We start from the raw sequence: 23,063 nt of genomic DNA, 5'->3' as shown, positions 1-23,063 counted from the left end.
AAGAAGCAAGAAGGTCTGCCCGGATACTTTTTTTTTCTTTTTCTCTGCTGACTAGGAGTACATATAACCAACTAGCATAAATCAATCAAGGATGGCCAGTACAAATCGAGACGACTATGTTACCGACTCCAGTTCTGATTTCACGGAGTACTGGATAGATTTGTTTTTGGGAATTAAAGGTAATGAATATTTTTGTGATATTGATGACGAATATATTCGTGATCGATTCAATTTAACTGGTTTAAATCAAGAAGTTAGTAAATTACCAACGTTGATAGATATAATAACTGATATTGTTGATATAGAACTGCACCCGGAAGAACATCGAGACACACTTGAGCATAATGCTAGAATCTTATATGGATTAATCCATGCGAGATATATTTTGACTTCCAGGGGGTTAACTAAAATGTTTGAAAAATATAGAAACGGTGATTTTGGTTACTGTCCTAGAGTACATTGTCAATTACATCCTCTTTTACCTATTGGATTGAACGACCAACCAAGACTTACTACTGTTAAGTTATACTGTGCCAAATGTGAAGATCTATATAATCCGAAGTCTGGTAGACATTCGATTGTCGATGGGGCTTATTTTGGTACTTCATTCCCAGCCATGTTTTTCCAAAATTTCCCCCAAGTCATACCAATTCATAGTAAAGATACTTATGTTCCCAAAGTGTTTGGATTCGATGTTCACGAGTACTCTAAATTGGATAGATGGCGCAGATTGCAAAGAGCGAAACTAGAGAAAAGACTTACTGATAATGGAATTGAATTGAATAATGTTGTTGGAGGGTTTATCAGTGATGATGCAACCACTACTATCAGCACTTTATCTAATAAATAAGAATTTTAAGTATTCTTTCTTTTTTCTACGAATGTTAATCTAGCTTTTACTTTAATATTTTTCTTTTTCTTCTAATCTATCTTATTTTTTTTTTAATGTATAGTAGAATAAATTCGTCATTTTGATGTGCTGTTGTATATATTCTCGTTCAGCTGAAAGTGAAGTTAAGATTGTTGAAAAAAGTGCAACATCAAGTTCTGAAAAAAAAAAAAAAAAATTAAATTGAAAATTTTATTTGAAGCACATCATCTTTTGGGCATAGATATATATCAATGAAGATAGATAGAAAGGGCTGTGTTTTGCTTGCTCGACAATACAGTCAGCGTGCTAAGTCGGTGTCTATTCAAAGTAGCATCCAAGTTCCACCGAATTCCAGAGTATTCTCACTTGTTCAGCCAACCGGGAAAATTCATCTAGGAAACTACTTGGGAGCTTTACGTAACTGGAAAGAAATCTCCAATAGTGACTCTCCCGGAACTGAGTTTATCTTCGGGACTGCTGATTTGCATTCCATTACGATACCTTATGATCCAAAAGAATTAAAGCAGTTTAGATACGAAGCCATAGCCGGGATATTATCTAGTGGGATCGATGCATCAAAGTGTACTGTTTACCATCAGTCATCAGTCCCGGAGCATTGTGAGCTCAACTGGATTTTGACTTGCTTAACCAGTATAGGAGCATTGAATAGAATGACCCAGTGGAAGCTGAAAACAAAAATTGAACAGAATGATTCAATTTTTGATGATGAAATAATGGGTAAAACTAAGGCAGGTTTGCTTTGCTATCCGATTCTTCAAGCAGCCGATATCTTATTATACAAAAGTACCCATGTGCCAGTTGGGGACGATCAAAGTCAACCATTAGAATTATGTCGTGATATTGCTAATACTTTCAATAACCGATTTCAAAGCGGGTTTTTCCCCCTTCCTCAGACACTATTAACCCCGGCGAAAAAGATATTGGCCTTGAGAAACCCGGTGAAGAAGATGTCCAAATCAGATAAGGATCAAAGTCTGTCATTGTACATGACCGAATCGCCGGAAAGCATTGCTAAAAAAATTCGTAAGGCGCAAACCGATTCTATCCAGGGTAAAATCTACTTTGACCCTGAAAACAGACCGGGGGTTTCGAACTTAATCAATATCATATCCGGATTAACCCAAAAGTCCATTGACGATACCGTCACAGACTTGGAATGGATCCAAGATCATAAACAGTTGAAAGATCATGTCACCGACTTGATAGTAGAAGAGTTCAGCGAAAGCAGACACACGTTCAACCAGTTAATGGGCGATTTGGCCCACATCGATAGAATCTGCCAGCAAGGAACTGAAAAGGCCAGAGCCATTGCTTCCCAGAACATTCGTGATATCAAAAAACTTACTGGTTTAGATTAACCCATCTACATAATCTTGTATATACTCAAATAAACCTATGACCGACTCATGACACCAATACATTATCTCTTATCTATCAGTCCAATCTCCATTGTAAGCACTTGTTTAATACGTATTTTAATTACACAGACACCAAGTACTGAAGACGTATTTACGACCGGCTCCCCGACCCTCTCATCGAGACGTGATTGTGGTGCGTTCTCCAACCACATCCCACCGAGACGTGTTGACCTCTGATCCAGCGATCTCCAATGGCTGGTCGGTGGGTCTTCTAATGCCCTATAACGAGAAACTGAGTTTTGCGGCATGTTCATCCAATTCCAGCGGCCAAGCACCCGTGCACCCATAGTAAAAAGAGGTGCAAAAAAAGTTTTTTTTTTTTTTTTTTGCAAATTGAAAAATTCACATCCAAATCGCGTAACGCGTTGTTTTTCTTTTGCAAGTCATTTTCCATCACCTTTTGGTGGAATTGGCCTATAAGAAGATCTCAACGATTTGAAATAATGGGCAATTGGTGCTTAGACGCTGCCGTAAACACAAAGAATACCTCCCGAAATTCCACAACTGTAAACAACACCAATTAGGCTGGCGTTGTATCAGTGGGAAGATAACATTGTAAGCACTTAAGGTTGGAGTCGTTTCAAGTAAAGATTCCAACCCAAGCCCGCCTAAAGTTAATTTACGTGACTTAGCTGATCTGCTTGCTCGGCTTGGAACACTGTGGGAGCCTGGTTTGTTTATGCTGCTCCATACAATTGGCAACTAGAACAGTGAAGTATCTCACCAATAAAAAATTAGACTGAATACACAAACAATTAACCATAACAACACCACGTCTCCTGCTTATAGGTTTGTTTTTTTTAGTCCCGTGAACTCCATTGCTCGATCAACAAATCTTTTAATATCTAATCCTGTTTACCGTTTTCTGTGTATTTTATTGTTTTCGTTTCTGTTTCTCTTTTTTTTTTTTTGTCTTCTTAGTTTTTGACTTCTGTCTATACAACTTGTTTTGATTTTTACGAAAAATCTTCTTCTTCAAAAATTTATACTTCTTCTTCAAAAATTTATACCTCCTCTTCTTCTTTTTCCTTGTTTTATACCTATTCATCTACATCTGTCTTCCCGTTGGTGTAGTGCTTGAAATCAAAGACTTCAGTAGATTATACTAGAGGTGCATCCAGATTTGACTAGGTTCTCCAGGTTCAGCTACTGATTGTTCATTTACCCCCCAATTCTCTCCAATGAGTCAGCAAGATGAGCCTACTTATAGAAGGATGCAAGTGAAAGTCTTGTATTCCTTCAATAATAATGGAACTGTGTTTTTGTCGAGATCAAGATCTCAGTACTCAGTGAAAATTGCTCAAATACCAATGGCTTTGTCTTCAAACCCGCTTCAATCCCAAGAACAAGAGTTTCTTACCTTGGGTGCCTTTGACTTGAAAACTTGTACTCAACAGATTTTGAAAAACTCTCCAGAAAATTTCCATTTGAATATGGAAGACTATGCAGTTTATTATAAAGACATCACAGAACAGCCGGATGAACCGTTTGTTTCTCAAGGAGAAATGTCTTCGCTTCTAAATTCTTCAAAATCACATCTTATACCGGGAAGAGTGTGCCAAAATTTATCGGCTAGTTATTTATTTGGTGATAAATCAAATTCTTCGTCATTAACTCTAGAAATTAGATTGAAATTACATACTATTGAACGCTCTCAACAAAATCATGACCAAGACTCTGCTCCTGCAGTTTCATCCAATACTAACCAACTGAAAAACTCAAGAAGACCTAATAATGAGTCAATAGTTGCTAATAATTATTCGGCTCAAAAAAGACAACGTCATTCAAATAAGCCAACTAATTCTTCAGTTATCCCTTCTTCATCTGCTTCGGTATCCGCCTCTGCATCTGCTTCTGCAATAAAAGCTACTAGAACTAAATCTTTACCCATCTTTTATCATCCTCATAGTCAACAAGTTTTCAACATTATAAACGCAGATAAATTGAATGCCCCTTCAAAATATGATAGTAAAAGTGTTCAAGATCGTTTTAAATCTGCTCCTTTCCTTCAAGCAAAAATCATTGATAATCCTTCCACTAATAGAATACGTCAAAAAAATTATAACAGCAATACAAAAGTTGCTTCTCGGAACACTACTCCTACCATTAATGAAAGTACAACTCCAATTGACTTACCACAAAGAGCGGTTCGTACAAGGTCAATGGCGTCTACTCAACCCATGATTTCTTCCCCCATTAATGAAGAAGTTTTATTTGATGTTAGTGATGGCTCTGATGATACAGAGTATAATGAGAATTCAAACGAAGTCATGAATAAAGAAAATAATAATAATGAACACAGTCTTGACGAAGATGATGAAGATGATGATGATTATGATGAAGATCAAACAGAATCATCCCCTTATACCCCTCAACAACCTCCTTACAAACCAAAAAGTGCTCCAGTAATTTCTTCTGGTAATCATCAATTTCATTCTTTACCAGACTTGGAAGATTTGGATAGCAAAAAAACTCATACAATTCCTGATACTAAATTACCAAAAGATCACGGTTTAGTGTGTACTAATAGTAATTGTGCAACCACTTCATCAATGACCTGGAGATACTTTGAAACAAAATTTCATCCAAACTACCTTGCTATTCATAGGGCAAAAGAGTTTAACAAGAAAAACTATGAAGGAATGTTCGGTCCCTTGTGTAATGCCTGTTACTTATTCTTAAGAAATAAAGGTTTCATGAGACCAGAAGGTGTTGTCAAGAAATACTTACAACAACAAAAATACAAAAAGGACTTAAAACAAAAGGACTCCAGTCTTCCTTTACCAGCACCTGCATCAGCGAAATCATTAACTCACCCTTCAAATATGTCCTCTTCTTCCCCATTAAACCCACCAACAGTTCCATCTACTAATAAATTCTTGACTCCTTCTCACACCCCGTCTGCTATCAATCAGGTCATTCAAAATAATAATAATAATAATAATAATCTTCATAAAACCAACTTTAATGATTTAACTGATTTCATGAATCAATTAAATTCATTTGGTGGGCCCTTAACTGATATAGATCCTTTGCCTCAAGATAGTAATCAACAACAAGGTATAACCCCACCTATGATGGCGACTAAGTCTAACACTCGTGTCATCAATATTTATGAAGATTATGAAGGCGAAGATAAAGAAAACTGGCCCCCAGTTGGTGAAGATGACAACGAAGACCAAAACGATTTTGATAAGATGATCGCAAAATCTTTCACCCTGAATAACACTCCTGATCACAATGAATGGTCAACACTATTCGGTGGACCAACTCCTAAAGATCAAACTACTCCAAAGAATAATCAAGACGATAAAAATCAACTCCAAAACGCTCAACAACAAAAAACCACTAATTCTTCTAATTTACCTCAGTTGAGAACCTTTAAATCATCTCCTTTGAAATTAGACAAAGCAGCCAGTGTTGCTAACATGCCTTCATCTCCATTGCTCAGCTCTAACATAGAAAATATAGAAGATGAAGTAAATAATCTAGTTTCTAATGAGATGTTCAATGATTCATCATCTCCTGCAACCCATGCATCTCGTTTGGATACTGTCATGTCTTATAATCACAACTTGGGCAAACAATCAAGTCCACTGAGTGACTTCTATTCGAATGACGAAAAACTCAATCACTAAATTTTTCAATTCATTTCTCTTGTCTTTTTTTTTTTTTTTGCCTATTACTTTCGGTGTTACACCTTTTATTAATAATTTGTATAATAGTTTCTCTCAATTAGCATTAATAGCATTAATTCCCTAGAATTACTTAGACCGTAGGTTTTGTGGTTGAACTACTCATATCATGTATTCATTACTCTAAGTCTTTTTCTCAAATCTTAGCAAATTTGAGTCAAAATGTCAGTTGAAAAAGCTGCAAAAAAAAAGCGAAGAAAAGAACGATTGCAAAAAAAAAAAATTAAGGTATGAGCGATATGCAAAGAAACTTGAAAGCAGCTTTGAATAGTAATTTTTTTAATCAAAACCTTTGAGGAACTATTTCGTTAAAATTATAAAATGGTGAAGGTATGGGTTTACATAGGTTTAAAAGAAAAAGCTCAAGAAAAGTTTTATATGAAATGGACTTTGCAGCGACAAGAGAGCTTACTTTGAAGCTCTGGCCAATGAATATAGGTTTAAGAGAGACGTATTCATGGACTCATTCACGTGTGGCTTAACCAGTCCTCAAAATTTATTCTTAATCACCATATTGGCCCCTTTAAGTCCTAATCTAATAATTTCTCAACTTTTAAGGACAGTTCTTCTTTCAATCTTAACATAAAACAAGTTGCATTTAATAATATAAAAGAAAATTTTGAATCAACGCCCCGCTTTAATTTGGTATAGAGTTTTAGACTAAATAGCTTATTCGATACCTTTTTATTGTATATCGATACAGCCGATTAAAGAATATATACTTCTTATAGCTTTGCTTCAAAACTTTCTTCGTACTAATATGAATCTTGGATCTTTAACATAGTATACAGCGAAGCTCCACTAACTGGATAGAAATTTAAGTTTTGTAAGTGAACTTTCTGGATGTTTTAATAATCCGAAATCCAAATTTTTAAGGCTTTTTTAAGAACTGAAGATTAATTCTAAACTTCTGTCGTCACCCAAAAAGAAAATAAAACCGATTTTAAACTTTTTTTTGGTTTTTTTTTTTAACATATAAGAATATATATTTAATAACTATTTACTAATATTCTCCTAGAGTGGGAAAGACTATGGTTATTCAAGAAAACCCATGTTGAAGTTTTTTTTTTTGACGTAGAAGTTTTGATTAATGATAAATGCATAGGCCTGAATACCCATGTCCTATTTTTCGATGTAAAGCGCCTGGCTAGCTCAATCGGTAGAGCATCTGACTCTTATTAGTGAGATCATCAGAAGGTTGCGGGTTCGAGCCCCGCGTTGGGCTTTACTTTTTGCATTCTTTTTCATCCTCAACTACGGGGGTTATGATGAGGTGATATGTTAAATGGCATCGCGGTGTTAGCAAATATCGCAGGACTTAGCAAACTGATATAGCTGAATAAGTGTGCCTCAAATTAACGGTCTGTAGCTAATCCTGGTCTGATTTTGTTCCCTTTTTTTTTTCTGCACGGAGTTGTTTTTTTTTGTTAAATATCACAGATATCTTTTGAAGGGACTTCAATCAAATAAAACTAAATGTCGTCGGATTTGATAACCCCAGAGCAATACATTGACTTGATTGGCCAAGCTGTTAATAAAATCCAATCGGTTTTGCCAACAGATTCAGCTATATCCAAGCCGAGAGTATTAATAATATGCGGATCAGGGTTAGGTGGGATAGCCAGTCTTTTAGACAAAGAGTCCCTAATTGAATTATCTTATAAGAATATTCCAGGATTTAAGACATCGACTGTTCCTGGTCATGCCGGTAAACTAGTTTTTGGACTAATCGGATCGAACAAGGTACCTGTGATATGTATGGTTGGACGTCTTCACTACTATGAAGGGTATACTTTCCAACAAACTACTTTCCCAGTCAGAGTAAGCAAAAAGCTTGGTGTCGAGAATGTGATTGTTACAAATGCAGCAGGTGGAGTGAATCCATCTTTCAAACCAGGTGATCTAATGATAATCAATGATCACATTGATTTTCCAGGTCTTGCTGGCCAACATTCATTGAGAGGTCCTAATTTGGAGACTTTTGGAGATCGTTTCCAACCTTTGTCTGATGCTTACAGTCACGAATTGCGGAAGAAGTTCTTCACCAAAGCTAAAGAATTGGGTGTTACTCGTAATATTTATGAAGGGACTTATTTATTCGCCTCAGGTCCAACTTTTGAATCAAGGGCTGAAGTGAGAATGCTTAGAGTAATTGGAGCCGATGCTGTTGGTATGTCGACTGTTCCTGAAGTCGTTGTAGCCCGTCATTCGGGCCTCAATGTTTTGGCATTATCCTTGATAACGAACTCTGGTAATGGAGAGAAACCACCAAGTGTATTTGATGAAAACGCCAAACCCCTCAATGAGAACATAGCATCGCATGCCGAAGTTTTACAAGCTGCAGATGAAGCTTCCAAAGACGTTACAAGAATTTTTGAAGCTACTATCAATGAATTATAAGTTGCATTCAATTATATGCATCTAAAGATATATGTACGATCAAGAAATAAAATGAATGGTTTTCTTAAAATTTTAAAGCACAGTAATATACGCCTTCCCAACACCAATCATGTCTTAACTTTACCAGTATTGATTGAAATAAATATACCACGATGATTTGATGCTTTTTTTGTTTTATAATTTTCATTTTACGAATTTTGTCATGTAGTTTAATCTTTGATTTTGATTTTTTTCAATTTTTTTTTTATTTTTATGTTTTAAATTTTGAAGTCATTAGAAGAATTGCTCCCATATTACTGGAGATCAAATATAGTACATTTATTGGTCAACTTCACCAGCAGATTCCCATTTACCTTGTAAATTTTCTCTCCATAAACTGATCTTATTATCACCACCGGAAACAGCTAAAATGTTACCAGATAAGGACCAAGAAGCTCTCCAACAAACATCGGGGAATTTTTCTGAAGTTAATGGTTGCTTTTGCCATTTGCCTGTATTATCTTGAGACCAAATCAAAACGGTACGGTCTTGAGAAGCAGTAGCAATATAACTTCTGATCAAGACTGAAGGAGACCAACAGACATCACGTACCCAATCTGTATGTCCTTCTAATTTAGCTTCTTCAACATAGGTATTGGAGGAAGAGTCAAACTTCCAGATTTTAGCCAAGTTATCAGATCCACATGTAACAAACCTACGCTCATTTTGAGAATCCTTACCAGAGGTATTTATAGGAGCCCAAGAAGCAGAATTCACCCCTATGGCATGTGCATCGAATATAACATGAGAAGTAGTACCATCTTCTTTAAAATCAACAACCGACACTTTACCATCTGAAGAGGTACATAATAATACTGCACCAAGCTCATGAGGAGCCCAGCTTACAGAGTTAACACTTGCTTGATGCACTTTATGTTCAGCAATAATAGACCATTGTTGAGTTTCTGGTTGCTCTTTCCAAATCAACGCTTTCCCATCATATGAACAAGTAGCCAATATGGAGCCGAATTTAGGGTGAGCCCAGGCAACTTGCCAAACTGGACCTTCATGACCGACCAAAGTTTCAGCCAATTTATATTCTTGAGTTCCCTCAATATCAAAGATCTTGATGGTTTTATCAGAAGAAGCAGTGGCTAATCTTTTACCATAATAATCCAAGACGGCGTCATGAATCAAATCATCATGTGCATTGCCAATTGTGACCATATTGTATTCCTGACTATATTTATCTTTGATTAACTGTTGTAATTGAAAATTCAGAGATTTGTTTGCTTGCAAAGAATGTTGGAACTTCTATTTTTCTTTCAAAACTTGTTCTCTCTTTCTTGCTTCTCGCAGATTATCTTTATCACTGAAAGTTTGTATCCTAACCCAAATTGAATTTGATGCTTCGATTGGCGTATCGGCAGATGTTGTCAAATTGATCAATTTGTTGATCGATACTCGATTGAGACGTGTTAAGTCGGATTTTTTTTTCTAGTTTTCCAAGTGAGATTGTAGTAGCTACACAAAAATTACCCGGCAGCATTTCGTTTGAATATCGAACTACTATAAACCATAGTATCGACTGTGCAAGTACTATTGATTTGAAAGTTGGCTACAACGAAGGGTGAAGTATGGATAAACCCAGTGAAGAGATTCAGACGTTGAACTATTTGATCCAGAGTTTGGGCAATCAAGTTAATGAATCGTCAAATCAGATTACATCGTTACAACAATCTGCTAGAGGTCTTGTATCATCTGGAGATTATGAGAGTCTTATACAAAAGGGGCCCGAGGTAGAGAGCGACTCTAGTGAAAATGAGGTGAACAGGTCGGAAGAAGAAGGGGAGAGTATCCAAGCTCTAGAAAAGGAAAGAATACAATTGGTGATGGATATACAGAAACAAGACTTCATTACCGAAAAGCTACTCGAATTGAATGAACAGAATTCAGGAATTGTAGAAAGCTTCCAGGAGTTTGTACAGCATAGAAATCAGATGCGTAAAGATGACGAGTCTAACGAAAATGATCGTTTGAAATATTTCAATGAATCTATTATGGATCCAAAGATTTCCTTATTAGATGTAAATATCAAAGAAATGAATCATGCAGTCCAGAAGCTTGAGCTCTACTATAAGAGCTTATCGGAAGAGATAATCCAAGAGAACAAAACAATTCTTTCTGATGATTATCAGAAAAATTTAAAGATCTTGATCAGTAGTTTGAATGCTGTATTTAATCGATATGTTACATCAGATCCTACGCTACAAAACGAGAAAATATAAAAATAAGTTAGTTTTATCATTAATTAGAAATGTGCAGTCACAGAGACAAGGAAGAACTGGAAGAAAGTTTGTGTTCGTCATTACTACTTGATTCCATAGTAGTTTCATTTTCATTTGCTAGGCTAATATGCAGAGGTGATTCATTCTCTGGCTCATCTTTTTTCAACTCCTCTATGTCCACACCTCTTGTTGGGTCCCTACCAAGGTAACTATATGCTTTGTTGATGTATTTTCTGTTTGGATCAAGTTTACCCCAAGATTGCCTGATCCTATCCAAATTCATTTTGGATCGATCGAATTTGAAGAGTTGGAAAATGAAATCAATCATATCGTAAATGAATATGACAATTAATCTGAAAAGTCCCTCATTGTCAATTGAATTTTTATCCACTCTATTAACCAACTCACTTTCTGAATTTCCTGTGAGCTTCAATACCAACTCATTTCTTTCATCTGGGTCGTCAAAGACTTTCTTGAATTTATTCAGACGGACCAAGTGATTAATAATAGTAGCTAGTTTTTTCATACATTGATCATTTAATTTACTATCAAACAAGTTAGAATTTTCTTCTAATTCGTTAATTCTTTGTACGACAATTCTAGTTTCATAAACAATTCGGTCAATTGTAGCTGTTAAATCACTAATCTTATAATCTAAATTTCCAGATAGGTCTTCGTCAATGATTTTTACTTTATTCGAAACCATCTGGTTATGATTATTATGCAGTCTGATTAATTCCAAATTCAATTGTTGATACTTTTTATTTATGCTTTGATTAGTTGGTAAGGGTCTTGAATTAACAATATTATCGATTCTATTTCCATCTGCATCCCTCTTTGCATAATCTAGTTTTAGGAATGAGTCAATTGTATTGATATAAGAATTAGATATTTTATTAATTGATGGACCAGATTTTGTGGAAAAGAACAAATCTTCTAAATTTGAAAAACTTCTGGTTTTTTTCAATCTGTAATCATTCATAATCTCTAAATTATTGTTTTGCAAAGAATTATGATCTGAATTTTTGTTGTGCCTTTTCTCTTTCGTAGTGACTTTTTCATTTCTTAGAAATTCAATAATATCTAAGTTTATCTCTCCCTTTTTCTTCACAAATGGGAATGAATTCCGTCTATTCAAATTCATTTGAAATTGATGCAAGTCATCCTCTTCAAATATATCGCGGTTTTTATTCGAACAGTCATTTATTTGATTTGAATGTTGGCCTCTGTTTTCATCAGCAGAACAATTGATTTCTCTGGGGTCAGTAGCACCATTTAATTCATTTGCATAACTGATATCTTCATTGGATGAATCATCTTGATAAGGTTTTGATCCACTTTTTTGATCTGCGTTTGTACTTAATAGCCCTCGCTTGTTCAGTAGACCAAATTTCATTTTATTCAAACCACGAGAATACCTTGAGGGTTCCGAAATGAGGGAACTATTTGGATTTGCAAATCCAATCCCTTGACTTTTTGTTATTGAATCTTTCAAACTGACAAATTGATAATTCTTTGGTATTGCTTTATCAGCAAAACCATTCTTATGACGACTTGAGGTTGAATAATTATTGTTATTGTGGAGATGATGATGATGATGATGATGGTGATGATGATATCCGTGACGTTGGTTACTAGAGGCAGTGTTATCATTTCCATTGGTGAATTGAGAATCGTTACCAAACTTTTTGTTGGAGGAGGTATTATTTGAAGTATTAACATTATTACCGCTTGACGAAGTTGCATACCAAAGTCGATGTAAAGTTTTACCCACCAAGTAATTTTTCACCAAAATTTCTAAATCAAGGGTTTCCACGTCAATCGGGCTTACACTATCAGCTAGTTTTGCTATTCTATTTCTAAGCTTGGCTCCACTTGATTTCAAATTAGTTGAAGAATCAGTGAAGAAGTAATTATCATCATCTTTTGTAGACATATGATCCTGGACAGTATTTTTAACCACATCGGTAATTTTCTTCATTTCTTTTCTATAATAATGTTTATTTCTTCTATAAGTAGCTGCAGACATGTTAGCCATTGAACTAACAGGATTCAAAATCGAGGAGCTATTATTAGAAGGAGGAGGTAATTTCGGAGATGCTGGCGATATGACATCTGAGTACTCAAAAGAATCATCTAGGTCATCTTTATTGTAATCATTAGAAGGAGAAGAGTTATTGTAATGAGAATTATTATAATCAGGGAGAAGTTTATGATTAGTTATAGTGAATAATTTATTGATGGTATCCAAATCCAATTTTCTTTTCTTTTCTAATTTAAATTGTTTTTGGAACTGTCCGATTGAAATCATGAAATTTTCAAAATCAAAAGGATCCTTTGGGGCATCACATCCACCAATTAAATGTAATCTTAACTTAACACTAATAATCAAAGATATTATTCCAGCAACAGTTCTTGAAGGTAGGATGCCATGGTGGTTATTAGGTTTAACATTAAAGTGGGGCAAACCAATCAAGTTCCACCAATTTAAAATAGCTTCTTCAGTTTTATTACAAAGTAAACCATCGCAATATTTAGCATCTAATAAATCAAAATAGAAAAGACAAGTTTGAATAATATTAATCAATTCTCTAATGGCAAATTCAATTGGAATAGTGGTATTATAAATCTTATACATATGCCTGAATTTATCTTCATTAGCATCCGAAATCTTATCAGTGATTAAATAAGTTGACCGACCACTACAATGAAGTTTTTTCAAATTTGAATTTAATATGAAAAATTCTTCAATTACTCTTGCATCATTCTGTGGAATTGGAATTAAATTCAAATTTGGTGGTAATGCAGTCAAGTTTGTAACAAATAAGTATTCATTGACATGATTATCAATATCACTTGATACTTTAGATCTTGACTGATCCATTTTTTTCAATTTCCCATGATTTAACATCACTTCGTTTAAATATTCTTGAAACCTCAAAGGATAATTCTTAGTTGGTTTCTTCAAGATCGTAAATTTAATCACGGATATTTCAGAAGACATATTCCCAGTGAAAGTAGATACTATACTACCAACTTTTCTATTATAAACCCATTGTTCAACCATATATATATCAAACCCGGAGGCACGGGATTCTTCAATTAAATGGAACTCATTCAACTGCATAAACTCTCGTTGGAAATACTTAACTGCATTAAAATCAGGGAAAATATACGTTATAAGTTCATTAGATGGATTTATACTTAAACGACCCGGATCATGGGTACTAGTGGCATTAGAAACCGGATTAACATTCAGAGGATTGGAATCAAGAGAAGGTATGTGATCATTAGACGAAACATGAGGTGGCTTTTGATTGATTTTCCTTGAAGCTTCCATCATCTACTCCTTGGATTCTTACTCTAGATCATTGGTATATAGGGTCTGATTCAATTTTTCTGTGAGAGATTCATTAGGTGTCTCAGTTTTTCTACTGTTTAGATCGAAAATAGTGACTGGAGACTAACAATAAGACAGAATCTCATTCATTTACAATATGGAGACTCCAAGGTCAAGTAGTCAGTTCTTTACTCAATCGATCAGTATTAAAACTGCTCTACAAGCGCTACAAGCGGTAAATTCAAACAGAACGCCCTAAAGATTCCGTTAATCACTGGTTGACTCCTATCAATCAACTAATTCACTACCCATCTACTGATGTAATCAGTCTATTACGATTCTATCATAACGATCAATCGATAACTGATAATCAGTAAGGAACCCTGGAAGTGATAAGCGGGCCTATTTATTGGTCGCGGCGCGCAGTGTTTGCCTATCGTTTCTGATTAAAGGTGATGTATCGTAACATCCAGTGTGATCTATCGTCTTCAAAAAATGATTGAAACGATGTATCACATTCGGACCTTGATTCAAAACGATAGATCACATCCAGTAAAATGACCTATCATCCAGTAAAATGATCCATCACATCAAGATTAACTTAGCAAGTGATGGATCACATTTGGCTAATGTGACACATCGTTTTCATGAAATTTCGTCCTGCTATCAAAGGTGCACCAGGGAGGGCGTGCACCGACCCTCCCGAGAAGACGAGGGTGGTAATTCATTTTGATAAGGCAACTTTAAATTGATAAGAATTTTTGTTAATTAAAATCTGACGCTGCGCTTCGATGACAAGATTGTTCTCCTCCAATCATGTAGAAATGATCTTTTGCATGTTTGATCTTGGGCAGTTTAACTGCAAATGCTTCGCCGTTCTTTCGGTATACAGGAGAGAGAAGCAATACTGTATTATTAAATCTCTACTACAATGATAAATTAAGCAATGGTAACTGCCGTATAACCATTTATAGCATTTACAGCTATGAACCCCATTTAAATAACTGAATAACTCTTTCGATGGAGTAATTTTTTTAATTTTTTTAATTTTTCATTTATTTAATTTTTCATTTATTTAATTTTTCATTTACAAGTTTCTTCATTAACTATGTCTGATGTTAAGAAGGATACTATAGTATCTGCTTCTGATAATGTTAATGATCAAGATTCGTTTAATTATGAACAGAATACCTCGAGCTCTTCCCGTTCGGAGTCTGGGGAAAAGTCGATATGGACCAAGATTAACTCGGTTCTTAGAATAGATGAGCCAAGTGACTTGACTAAGACCCAAATGTTCTTGTATAATTATGACTTGAAACCAGTGGAGTATGCTAGAAGACAGTGGAATTGGTATAATTATGTTTTCTTTTGGATTGCTGATTCTTTCAATATTAATACTTTTCAAATTGCTGCCACCGGGGTTGCAGCTGGTATGACCTGGTGGCAGACTTGGTTAAGTGTTTGGTTAGGTTATTTACTATGTGGGGTCTTTGTCAGTATTGGTTCGAGAGTTGGGATCATGTACCATATTAGTTTCCCGGTTGCAGTTCGTAGTTCCTTTGGTTTATTTGGTGCTTTATGGCCAATTATTAATCGTGTGGTGATGTCTTGTGTTTGGTATGCGGTTCAATGTGCGGTTGCTGGTCCTACTTTTGAATTAATGTTAAGAAGTATCTTTGGTAATAACTTGGAAGAAAAAATTCCAAATCATATTAGTGATCCTGACTTGACTACTTTTAAATTTTTATCATTTTTCTTATTCTGGTTGTTTGCTTTACCTTTCCTTTGGTTTCCTCCTCATAAAATAAGACATTTATTTACCGTCAAGGCTTATATTGCTCCTCCTGCTGGTATTCTTTTCTTAATTTGGACTTTGGTTAAATGTAATGGTGTGGGTCCTATCATTCACCAAAAACTGTCTTTACATGGCTCAGACTTTGCTTGGGCTTTTGTCGAATCTACCATGAATGCCTTGGCTAACTTTGCTACCTTAATCGTAAATGCTCCAGATTTTTCTCGTTTTGCAAGAACTCCTTCATTCTCAATGAAATATATCGTTTATACTGTCACCATTCCTTTGTGTTTTTCAATCACTGCGTTGATTGGTATTTTGATCAGTTCTGCTTCTACCGTCTTATACGGTACTACTTACTGGTCTCCTCTTGATGTTTTATCAGAGTTCTTAAACCATGATTATTCTTCAAAATCAAGAGCTGGTGTCTTTTTCATTAGTGCAGCTTTTGCCTTGGCCCAATTAGGTACTAATATCTCTGCTAATTCCTTATCTTTTGGTACCGATTTGACTTCCATACTACCTTCGTATTTTAATATTCGTCGTGGTAGTTATATTTGTGCTTTATTGGCTTTAGCAGTTTGTCCTTGGAAACTTAATTCTTCCTCTTCAAAATTCACTACTTACTTATCTGCATATTCGGTTTTCCTTTCTTCAATTGCTGGTGTGGTTGCTTGTGATTACTTCTATATTCGTCGTGGTTATTTGAAATTAACCCATCTTTTTTCAACTTTTGCTCCAGAAAATCCTTCAATGCCTTCTTTCTATTACTACTGCAAAATTGGTTGCAACTGGAGAGCTTACATTGCCTATATCTGTGGTATTTTGCCAAACATTGTTGGTTTTGTTGGTGCCACCGGTACTCATAAAGTTCCCCTTGGCGCCACCCAAGTTTACCACTTGAATTATTTCATGGGTTTCTGTAGTGCTTTCTTGGTTTATGCTTTTGTATGTTACTTTAGTCCAGTTCCCGGTACTCCTGGTGTTGGCTTCTTCGAAAAAGGTTGGTTTGAAGAAGCTGCTGATGTGGAATTCTTTGAAGAAGAATTACAAGGCCACGTCCTTCACGAAGGTTTAGAAGAAGATACAGCCTACACTACGGCTAGAAACGATTCTACTAAAGATTATAAAGGTGATATTTCGGTTTAGAGATTTTAAAAATTTTAATTCTTTCAATTCTTGTCTTAATTTAGTGCATTTTTTTTTTTAATAAAAAGTAAAAATTTGGGAAAATCACCTGTATTGTACCATTCTAATGTAAACTTGAATTGTATATCAAGCACCAAAGCAAGGAGCTGTGGTTTCAATGGTTGCAATTCATTGCGGATCAATTCTGATATCACTCACAGGGCAGAAAAAAATATATTTCAAAATAAAAGTCCGGAGTTCTCACATGAACAGAAACAAATAGAACACGACGACGATAATAGCTTCGGTATATTGACAGTATTACTTTGTTATCCATGATATGCTAGTGTTATCCCACATCAACAGAAAAACAATAAGATGTCGCTTGCCATATGTGGCACAGGCTATTCGTCAGTTCAATCTTCCACCAAATTACAAGCCAAATACAGCTATTGTCGATGACTTACCATTTGCTAAAAGCTTTGAAATCTGGTATAACTCATTCCAACCTAATCGATTAAGGACTTTACAAGATGAGTTGGTTAAATTGATGTTATCACCAGAGTACGTTGAGAATACAGGACTTAAACATAAAAACTTGAAAGTACCAATTGATGGTGAAGGAAATTATATAAATGAACTTCAATTTGAAATTGTGAATAATTCAGATTTACCTACCAAGCATATAGTGTTCATCCATGGTTACGGTGCATCCTTGGGGTGTTTTGCACGTAACTTCCAATTGATCAACAAGCTTCGTGATTTGAAGCATAATTATACGATTCACTTCTTAGATAATATCTCATTTGGGTTATCATCTAACCCAAAGATTAAAGATGAATCTGGAATGGATAGTATTAAGATAACTTCAGCTCCTAAGATAAGATTGAATGACAATAAGCCAACCGATCCTAAGAAATTACATAACAAGTATTATAAACTTATAGACTCATATGAACTTGATATAGAAGAATTTAAGAAGTATCAAGATAATTTCAAACCAATTTTAGAAAAAATTGAAAATTATTATTTGTCAGCAATAGAAAATTGGAGAATTAATTCAAAAATCGATCAGATTGACTTTCTCGTTGGTCACTCATATGGTGGTTACTGGTCGGCATCGTACGCCCTTAAGCACCAGGAGAATTTAAAAGATTTAATACTTTTATCACCAGTCGGAGTCGAAAGACACGTTCATTCAATCAAAAACCCTTTGAATCTCGATATTATCAAGAAACTTGATAATGGATTAACTCAGTTCAGACCAACATTGGATCCTTCGTCGAATAATTTCTTAAGTCGTTGGCCAATTCTATCAAATGACCATATTAACAAATGGTACAAATGGCAAGCATTACTTCCAAGATTTTTGAAATTCTTTGGACCTTTTGGTGTTGATATGTATTATAAGATGTGGTATTTGAAATTATTCAAAATTAATAAATTAATACATAAAAAAGGTGGTGCTAAAAGAGTATTCAAGAATTCAAATGATTTGATATACGGTACCAATAAGGAATGTTTATTAATAATTGAATATCTCTACAATTCAATTACTTCATGGACCAAATCAGATTATTATATCAAGTATTTGTTAACTCCAAGTACAGTTAGTAAATGGCCGCTTTTTGATAAATTCACCGATGAAGAAACTCGCTTGAAAAAACTGGATAACCCAATGAATATTCATTTCTTATATGGTCAATACGACTTTATGAATGCCGAGGCCGGTGCCAAGTTGTCTGACCAAATAAATCAATTACAAGATCAACAAATATCAAAACTACATAAAGTTAGCGAAGGTGGTCACAATTTGTACATCGATAATCCATTTGAGGTAAATCAATTGATTCACGATATTATTAAAGAGATTGACTAGTTTACCCTTCAACCTTTTTTATTCATCTTATTTATTCATCTTATTTATTCATCTTATTTATTCATCTTATTTATTCATCTTATTTATTCAACTTATTTATTAGAACTCCCTTTCATTTCTATTCCAACTTAGTATTTACCTTTTTCTTGATAGAGATCTTATTCAAGGCAATTATAGTTGTCTATATACTCGATGTCAACTTGATTATATTCCCATTTTAGCTATTCTTTATCTCATCTGCTTAAAAATCTCTCCAATTAAAAGTTATGCTAAGAGATTAGCTTTTCATTGTTATAGAGTGATCCCTTTATCATCTTCTATTGTAGTTTGAGTTTGCTGCGAACAGTGTATTTTGGTTTCGACATTTCATTACCTTAAATAGAAATGTTATGAACAGTGCAAAAAAAAAAAAAGGTCTGATAACATTGACTTTTTTTCACAACCAAAGTCTATACTTTGCTCCACAACAATTGAAACATAGCAAGTCTGTTTCCAGGGAGGGATGTGATCAGTTGAGAGATTTTCCCTAAGAGGAGCTTGGGTAGTATTTGAAAGATTTTCAAAATTCTTAGCTGCTAAATGTTGCGCTGCTGTATTTCCAAATCAAGGAATTTTAGGGTTTGACGTTAACTTTGCAGTCGACCATTTCGACGAAAAAGGTATTTTATCTGCTGATGTTGAAAGTTCACTTGCAGCTATTCGTATAGTCAAGCCAATATATATATCTTGAAGCCTTGATAGTTTTTGAAAAAGTTGAAGACTACGAGATTACAGCAAAATAGACTTCGTATGATGAACGTATTATTGATTCATCTTTTGCTTTTAGCATTGATAAACGTTACACAAGCGTGGTCCCCTACAGGCAGTTATGCACCAGGGAAAGTTCAATGCCCCTCGAACCATGATTTACTAAGAGAAGGAGATTCCATATCTTCTGAAGAGAAGGATTGGGTTAAGGCCAGACATGAAAAGACCGACAAGGCTTTGATTGAATACTTGAATAGTTCCAACTTGACTGATTTTGATGCAAAGAAATTCATTAGAAATGCTACTAGGTCTCCTAATATTGCACTTGCATTTAGTGGAGGTGGTTATAGGGCCATGTTGAGTGGAGCAGGCCAATTTGCAGCATTAGATAACAGAACTGTTGGAGTCGATGAAACCAATGGGTTGGGAGGAATATTTCAAAGTTCCACCTACTTGGCTGGATTACTGGGTGGTGGATGGTTAGTGGGATCATTAGCGATGCAAGATTTTCCTAGTGTTGATGAAATTGTATTAGAAAACCCAAATGATCTTTGGAACCTTACTGAAACAAAACAGATTATAACAAAAGTATCAGTGATACGCAATTTAGTACCAGCTTTATGGGGTAACATTCAAAATTTTTTCAAAGCTGTTAATGGATATAATGGTAAAAATGGAATTGGCCAAGAACTTCAAGAAAAGGAGGATGCTGGATTCAATACAACGATAACTGATATCTGGGGTAGAGCTTTGGCCAGACAATTACTTCCAAAGGGGAAAGATAATTATATGAATGCATCTACATGGTCAGATATAAGAAACAACACTGGCTTCAAGAACCATAATTATCCATTCCCAATGGTTACAGCACTAGTTAGATTTTCCAAAAGTAAAGCATATAATTCAAGTCTGCCGGTTGTTGAATTCAATCCTTTCGAGATTGGATCATTTGATTATTCATTGAATTCATTTTTCGATACTCAATATTTAGGTACAGAAGTTAATAACGGTAAGCCGGTCAAAAATAGTACATGTGTCAAGGGTTTTGATAACGCCTCTTTCATTCTTGGAACCACCTCTTCATTATTTAATGATTTTTTAAACAGTTTAGTTTGTGATGATTGTCATTCGGTTAATTTTTTCCTAAAAATGATTTTGAGACGGGTTTTAACTAAATTATCGAATGCTTATTATGATATAGCGGTGTTCAAGCCCAATCCATTTTACAAATCTCGCTATGCAAAAAATGAAGAAATCGTTAATAATTCCACCTTATACTTAATCGATGGAGGTCTTGCCGATGAATCACTCCCCTTATCTAATTTAATGACCAAAGAGAGAAAATTAGATGCTGTATTTGCCCTCGATAATTCTGAAAATTGGCCAAATGGGAAATCAATCATCAAAACGTACGAACGTCAATTCTTGGATGAAGATGATAAGACTGTTTGTCCCTATGTACCGGGCGAATCATCATTCCAACATTTTAATTTAACTGCAAAACCAACATTTTTCGGGTGTGATGCTAAAAACATGACCGATTTGGCAAAAGACGGGGTTGTTCCACCGATTGTCATCTACTTAGCCAATAGGCCATTTGAATTCTGGTCAAATACATCACTTCTTGGGTTAAAATACTCGGACCCCCAAAAGAAAGCCATGATTCGTAATGGTATAGATGTCACTTCCAGGTTAAATCATACCCTTGACTCGGAATGGCAGGCATGCGTCGGCTGTGCCTTGATAAGAAGAGAACAAGAACGTCAAGGCATCAAGCAATCAGAACAATGTGAACGTTGTTTTGCTGACTATTGCTGGGATGGCTCCACGTTTGAGGTTGAAGGTGACTACTTTCCAAACGTCAACTTCACCAAGACCGGATTAACCAACGATAGTATGCATTTATGGGACACCAAGCCGGGCACATCTACAAATGTCTCTTCCATCTCAGTTCTTTCTTACCTTGGATTTAAAAAGAGACAATTATTTGACTTGTTTAGTTGATTTAATTCTGTAAATACTTTGCACTGATACCCAATATCTACTACACTTTAAAATATAATGATTTGTATAATATAATGTTCTGTATAATATAATGATCTGTATAATATAATGATATAATATAATGATTTGTATAGTACAATGTTTGTATAATATAATAATCTGTCCAGAGCTCCAGAGTAAATGTTGCAGCCATTGACCCGTCGAGGTTCCAAAACTCAGGGCAAGCCGCTCCCCTGGTCCGAAACATAAGGTGCACGGATGTATAACCGAAGATGAGGTACGGATGGGGAATCCAGCCAATCAGATCATGTGATTTTGTCAGCACACGCCATTAATTTCCGGGGTTTTTGTGTAATTGTGGGTGCGGTAGCTTAAGGATTCGGTTCCGACCGTGCAAAAGTCAAAAAGGTCATTACTAACAAACAGCACAAATAAAGGAAGAGCTTTTATATAAATAAAACGAATCCTCCATTATCGAAGATTGATTTCGGACATTTTTTTCCTATCATTAGACTCATAACTGTTGATATTCACTTATTGAATACTCGTTAGTCACAATAGTTACGCAGAAACAAGAACTCCGGTGATATTTCTCCATTTTGCTATATATATAATTTGAATTATTTCAATTTTCCAGATCGAACAGTGTTAACAGGATGATGTTGAATACTAATAACCTCCTTGCTAGAGGAATGCTGAAGAATTTGAAGAGTTTGCAATATTTTTCTAGAAGACTATACTCTTTCCAGACATTGACCACCCCAAATGAAAATGCGATCAAGTTTGTATCGCCAGAATGTGATATTTCTCCAATTCCTTCTAAAACGTTTGAGTTTACTTCTTCTATGCAAGCCATTCATTCTCCGTTGGCATTGAAATTGTTTAAGTTACCTGGTGTTAAGTCTATTATGTTTGGTGAAGATTTTGTTACTGTTAATAAGCAGGATCACATTAACTGGGCTCATTTAAGACCTGAAGTGGTTGAGTTATTGGATAACTTTTTAACTAGTGAAAAGGAACCAGTCATTACTAGAGAATTAATGGAAGAAAATGAACGTTTGGAAGAAGCTGCGGAAGAAGATTCGGAATTGGTTGCTATGATTAAAGAATTGATTGAAACTAGAATTAGACCTGCAATCCAAGAAGATGGTGGTGATATCGAATACAAAGCCTTTGATGAAGAAACTGGTACTGTTTTCCTTAAATTACAAGGTGCTTGTAAGTCATGTTCTTCAAGTGAAGATACTTTGAAACACGGTATCGAATCAATGTTGAAACATTATATTGAAGAAGTTAATGAGGTTGAACAAATCTTGGACCCTGAAGAAGAAATTGCCCTTAAGGAATTTGATAGATTTGAACAACAATTAAAAGCTAAGAAATCTAATCAAGCTTCAGCTCCTCCTCCATCATTATAAGCTTAATTCATGATTGCATTATTTTAATTCTTATTTATTTATTGGGTGTGTATATTTATGTATATTTCTATTTATTAACTGCA

At 35.0% G+C, this 23,063-nt stretch overlaps 12 protein-coding genes and 1 non-coding gene across 13 annotated transcripts; 10 read left to right on the top strand and 3 right to left on the bottom strand.

The window, feature by feature from the left end:
* Window positions 1-91: 91 nt before the first annotated feature.
* On the top strand, window positions 92-850 carry CKB2 (casein kinase 2 regulatory subunit; the record flags this gene model as incomplete). Its single annotated transcript, XM_020223461.1, has 1 exon — window positions 92-850. The coding sequence occupies one exon, from the start codon at window positions 92-94 to the stop codon at window positions 848-850; it is 759 nt and encodes a 252-aa protein (XP_020077805.1).
* A 272-nt stretch (window positions 851-1,122) lies between these two features.
* On the top strand, window positions 1,123-2,250 carry MSW1 (tryptophan--tRNA ligase; the record flags this gene model as incomplete). Its single annotated transcript, XM_020218441.1, has 1 exon — window positions 1,123-2,250. The coding sequence occupies one exon, from the start codon at window positions 1,123-1,125 to the stop codon at window positions 2,248-2,250; it is 1,128 nt and encodes a 375-aa protein (XP_020077804.1).
* Window positions 2,251-2,281: 31 nt separating this feature from the next.
* HYPBUDRAFT_190929 (uncharacterized protein) lies at window positions 2,282-2,689 on the bottom strand. Its single transcript, XM_020222942.1, has one exon. The coding sequence runs from the start codon at window positions 2,595-2,597 to the stop codon at window positions 2,313-2,315; it is 285 nt and encodes a 94-aa protein (XP_020077803.1). The 5' UTR covers window positions 2,598-2,689; the 3' UTR covers window positions 2,282-2,312.
* Window positions 2,690-3,357: 668 nt separating this feature from the next.
* HYPBUDRAFT_160586 (uncharacterized protein) lies at window positions 3,358-6,072 on the top strand (the record flags this gene model as incomplete). Its single annotated transcript, XM_020222497.1, has 2 exons — window positions 3,358-5,815; window positions 6,036-6,072. Exons 1-2 carry the CDS (start codon window positions 3,492-3,494, stop codon window positions 6,070-6,072), a joined length of 2,361 nt encoding a protein of 786 aa, XP_020077802.1. The 5' UTR covers window positions 3,358-3,491.
* A 1,074-nt stretch (window positions 6,073-7,146) lies between these two features.
* HYPBUDRAFT_t63 lies at window positions 7,147-7,230 on the top strand. Its single transcript has one exon. It is a non-coding gene; the product is annotated as a tRNA-Lys (tRNA).
* A 110-nt stretch (window positions 7,231-7,340) lies between these two features.
* On the top strand, window positions 7,341-8,562 carry PNP1 (purine-nucleoside phosphorylase). The gene has a single exon (XM_020220825.1). It carries the CDS (start codon window positions 7,482-7,484, stop codon window positions 8,403-8,405), a length of 924 nt encoding a protein of 307 aa, XP_020077801.1. The 5' UTR covers window positions 7,341-7,481; the 3' UTR covers window positions 8,406-8,562.
* A 50-nt stretch (window positions 8,563-8,612) lies between these two features.
* SEC13 (GTPase-activating protein) lies at window positions 8,613-9,767 on the bottom strand. The gene has a single exon (XM_020220824.1). The coding sequence runs from the start codon at window positions 9,609-9,611 to the stop codon at window positions 8,724-8,726; it is 888 nt and encodes a 295-aa protein (XP_020077800.1). The 5' UTR covers window positions 9,612-9,767; the 3' UTR covers window positions 8,613-8,723.
* A 222-nt stretch (window positions 9,768-9,989) lies between these two features.
* On the top strand, window positions 9,990-10,672 carry HYPBUDRAFT_135247 (uncharacterized protein; the record flags this gene model as incomplete). The annotated part of the gene is made up of 1 exon (XM_020219567.1): window positions 9,990-10,672. Exon 1 carries the CDS (start codon window positions 10,022-10,024, stop codon window positions 10,670-10,672), a length of 651 nt encoding a protein of 216 aa, XP_020077799.1. The 5' UTR covers window positions 9,990-10,021.
* Window positions 10,673-10,681: 9 nt separating this feature from the next.
* On the bottom strand, window positions 10,682-14,104 carry HYPBUDRAFT_135245 (uncharacterized protein). Its single transcript, XM_020219566.1, has 3 exons — window positions 12,796-14,104; window positions 11,602-12,714; window positions 10,682-11,463 (listed from the first exon to the last, which is right to left on the bottom strand). Exons 1-3 carry the CDS (start codon window positions 14,013-14,015, stop codon window positions 10,710-10,712), a joined length of 3,087 nt encoding a protein of 1,028 aa, XP_020077798.1. The 5' UTR covers window positions 14,016-14,104; the 3' UTR covers window positions 10,682-10,709.
* Window positions 14,105-15,054: 950 nt separating this feature from the next.
* On the top strand, window positions 15,055-17,033 carry DAL4 (allantoin permease). The gene has a single exon (XM_020220823.1). The coding sequence runs from the start codon at window positions 15,121-15,123 to the stop codon at window positions 16,951-16,953; it is 1,833 nt and encodes a 610-aa protein (XP_020077797.1). The 5' UTR covers window positions 15,055-15,120; the 3' UTR covers window positions 16,954-17,033.
* A 239-nt stretch (window positions 17,034-17,272) lies between these two features.
* On the top strand, window positions 17,273-18,811 carry HYPBUDRAFT_147269 (uncharacterized protein; the record flags this gene model as incomplete). The annotated part of the gene is made up of 1 exon (XM_020220035.1): window positions 17,273-18,811. The coding sequence occupies one exon, from the start codon at window positions 17,273-17,275 to the stop codon at window positions 18,809-18,811; it is 1,539 nt and encodes a 512-aa protein (XP_020077796.1).
* Window positions 18,812-19,489: 678 nt separating this feature from the next.
* Window positions 19,490-21,642, top strand: PLB4.5 (Plb4.5p). Its single transcript, XM_020219237.1, has one exon. The coding sequence runs from the start codon at window positions 19,601-19,603 to the stop codon at window positions 21,560-21,562; it is 1,962 nt and encodes a 653-aa protein (XP_020077795.1). The 5' UTR covers window positions 19,490-19,600; the 3' UTR covers window positions 21,563-21,642.
* A 412-nt stretch (window positions 21,643-22,054) lies between these two features.
* On the top strand, window positions 22,055-23,029 carry HYPBUDRAFT_152069 (uncharacterized protein). Its single transcript, XM_020220822.1, has one exon. It carries the CDS (start codon window positions 22,219-22,221, stop codon window positions 22,978-22,980), a length of 762 nt encoding a protein of 253 aa, XP_020077794.1. The 5' UTR covers window positions 22,055-22,218; the 3' UTR covers window positions 22,981-23,029.
* Window positions 23,030-23,063: the final 34 nt, after the last annotated feature.

The sequence above is a fragment of the Hyphopichia burtonii genome, assembly GCF_001661395.1.
Source record: "Hyphopichia burtonii NRRL Y-1933 unplaced genomic scaffold HYPBUscaffold_2, whole genome shotgun sequence".
Lineage (NCBI taxonomy): Eukaryota > Fungi > Ascomycota > Pichiomycetes > Serinales > Debaryomycetaceae > Hyphopichia > Hyphopichia burtonii.
Note: the sequence above shows the minus strand (reverse complement) of the source record. Positions and strands in the feature narration are given on the sequence as shown.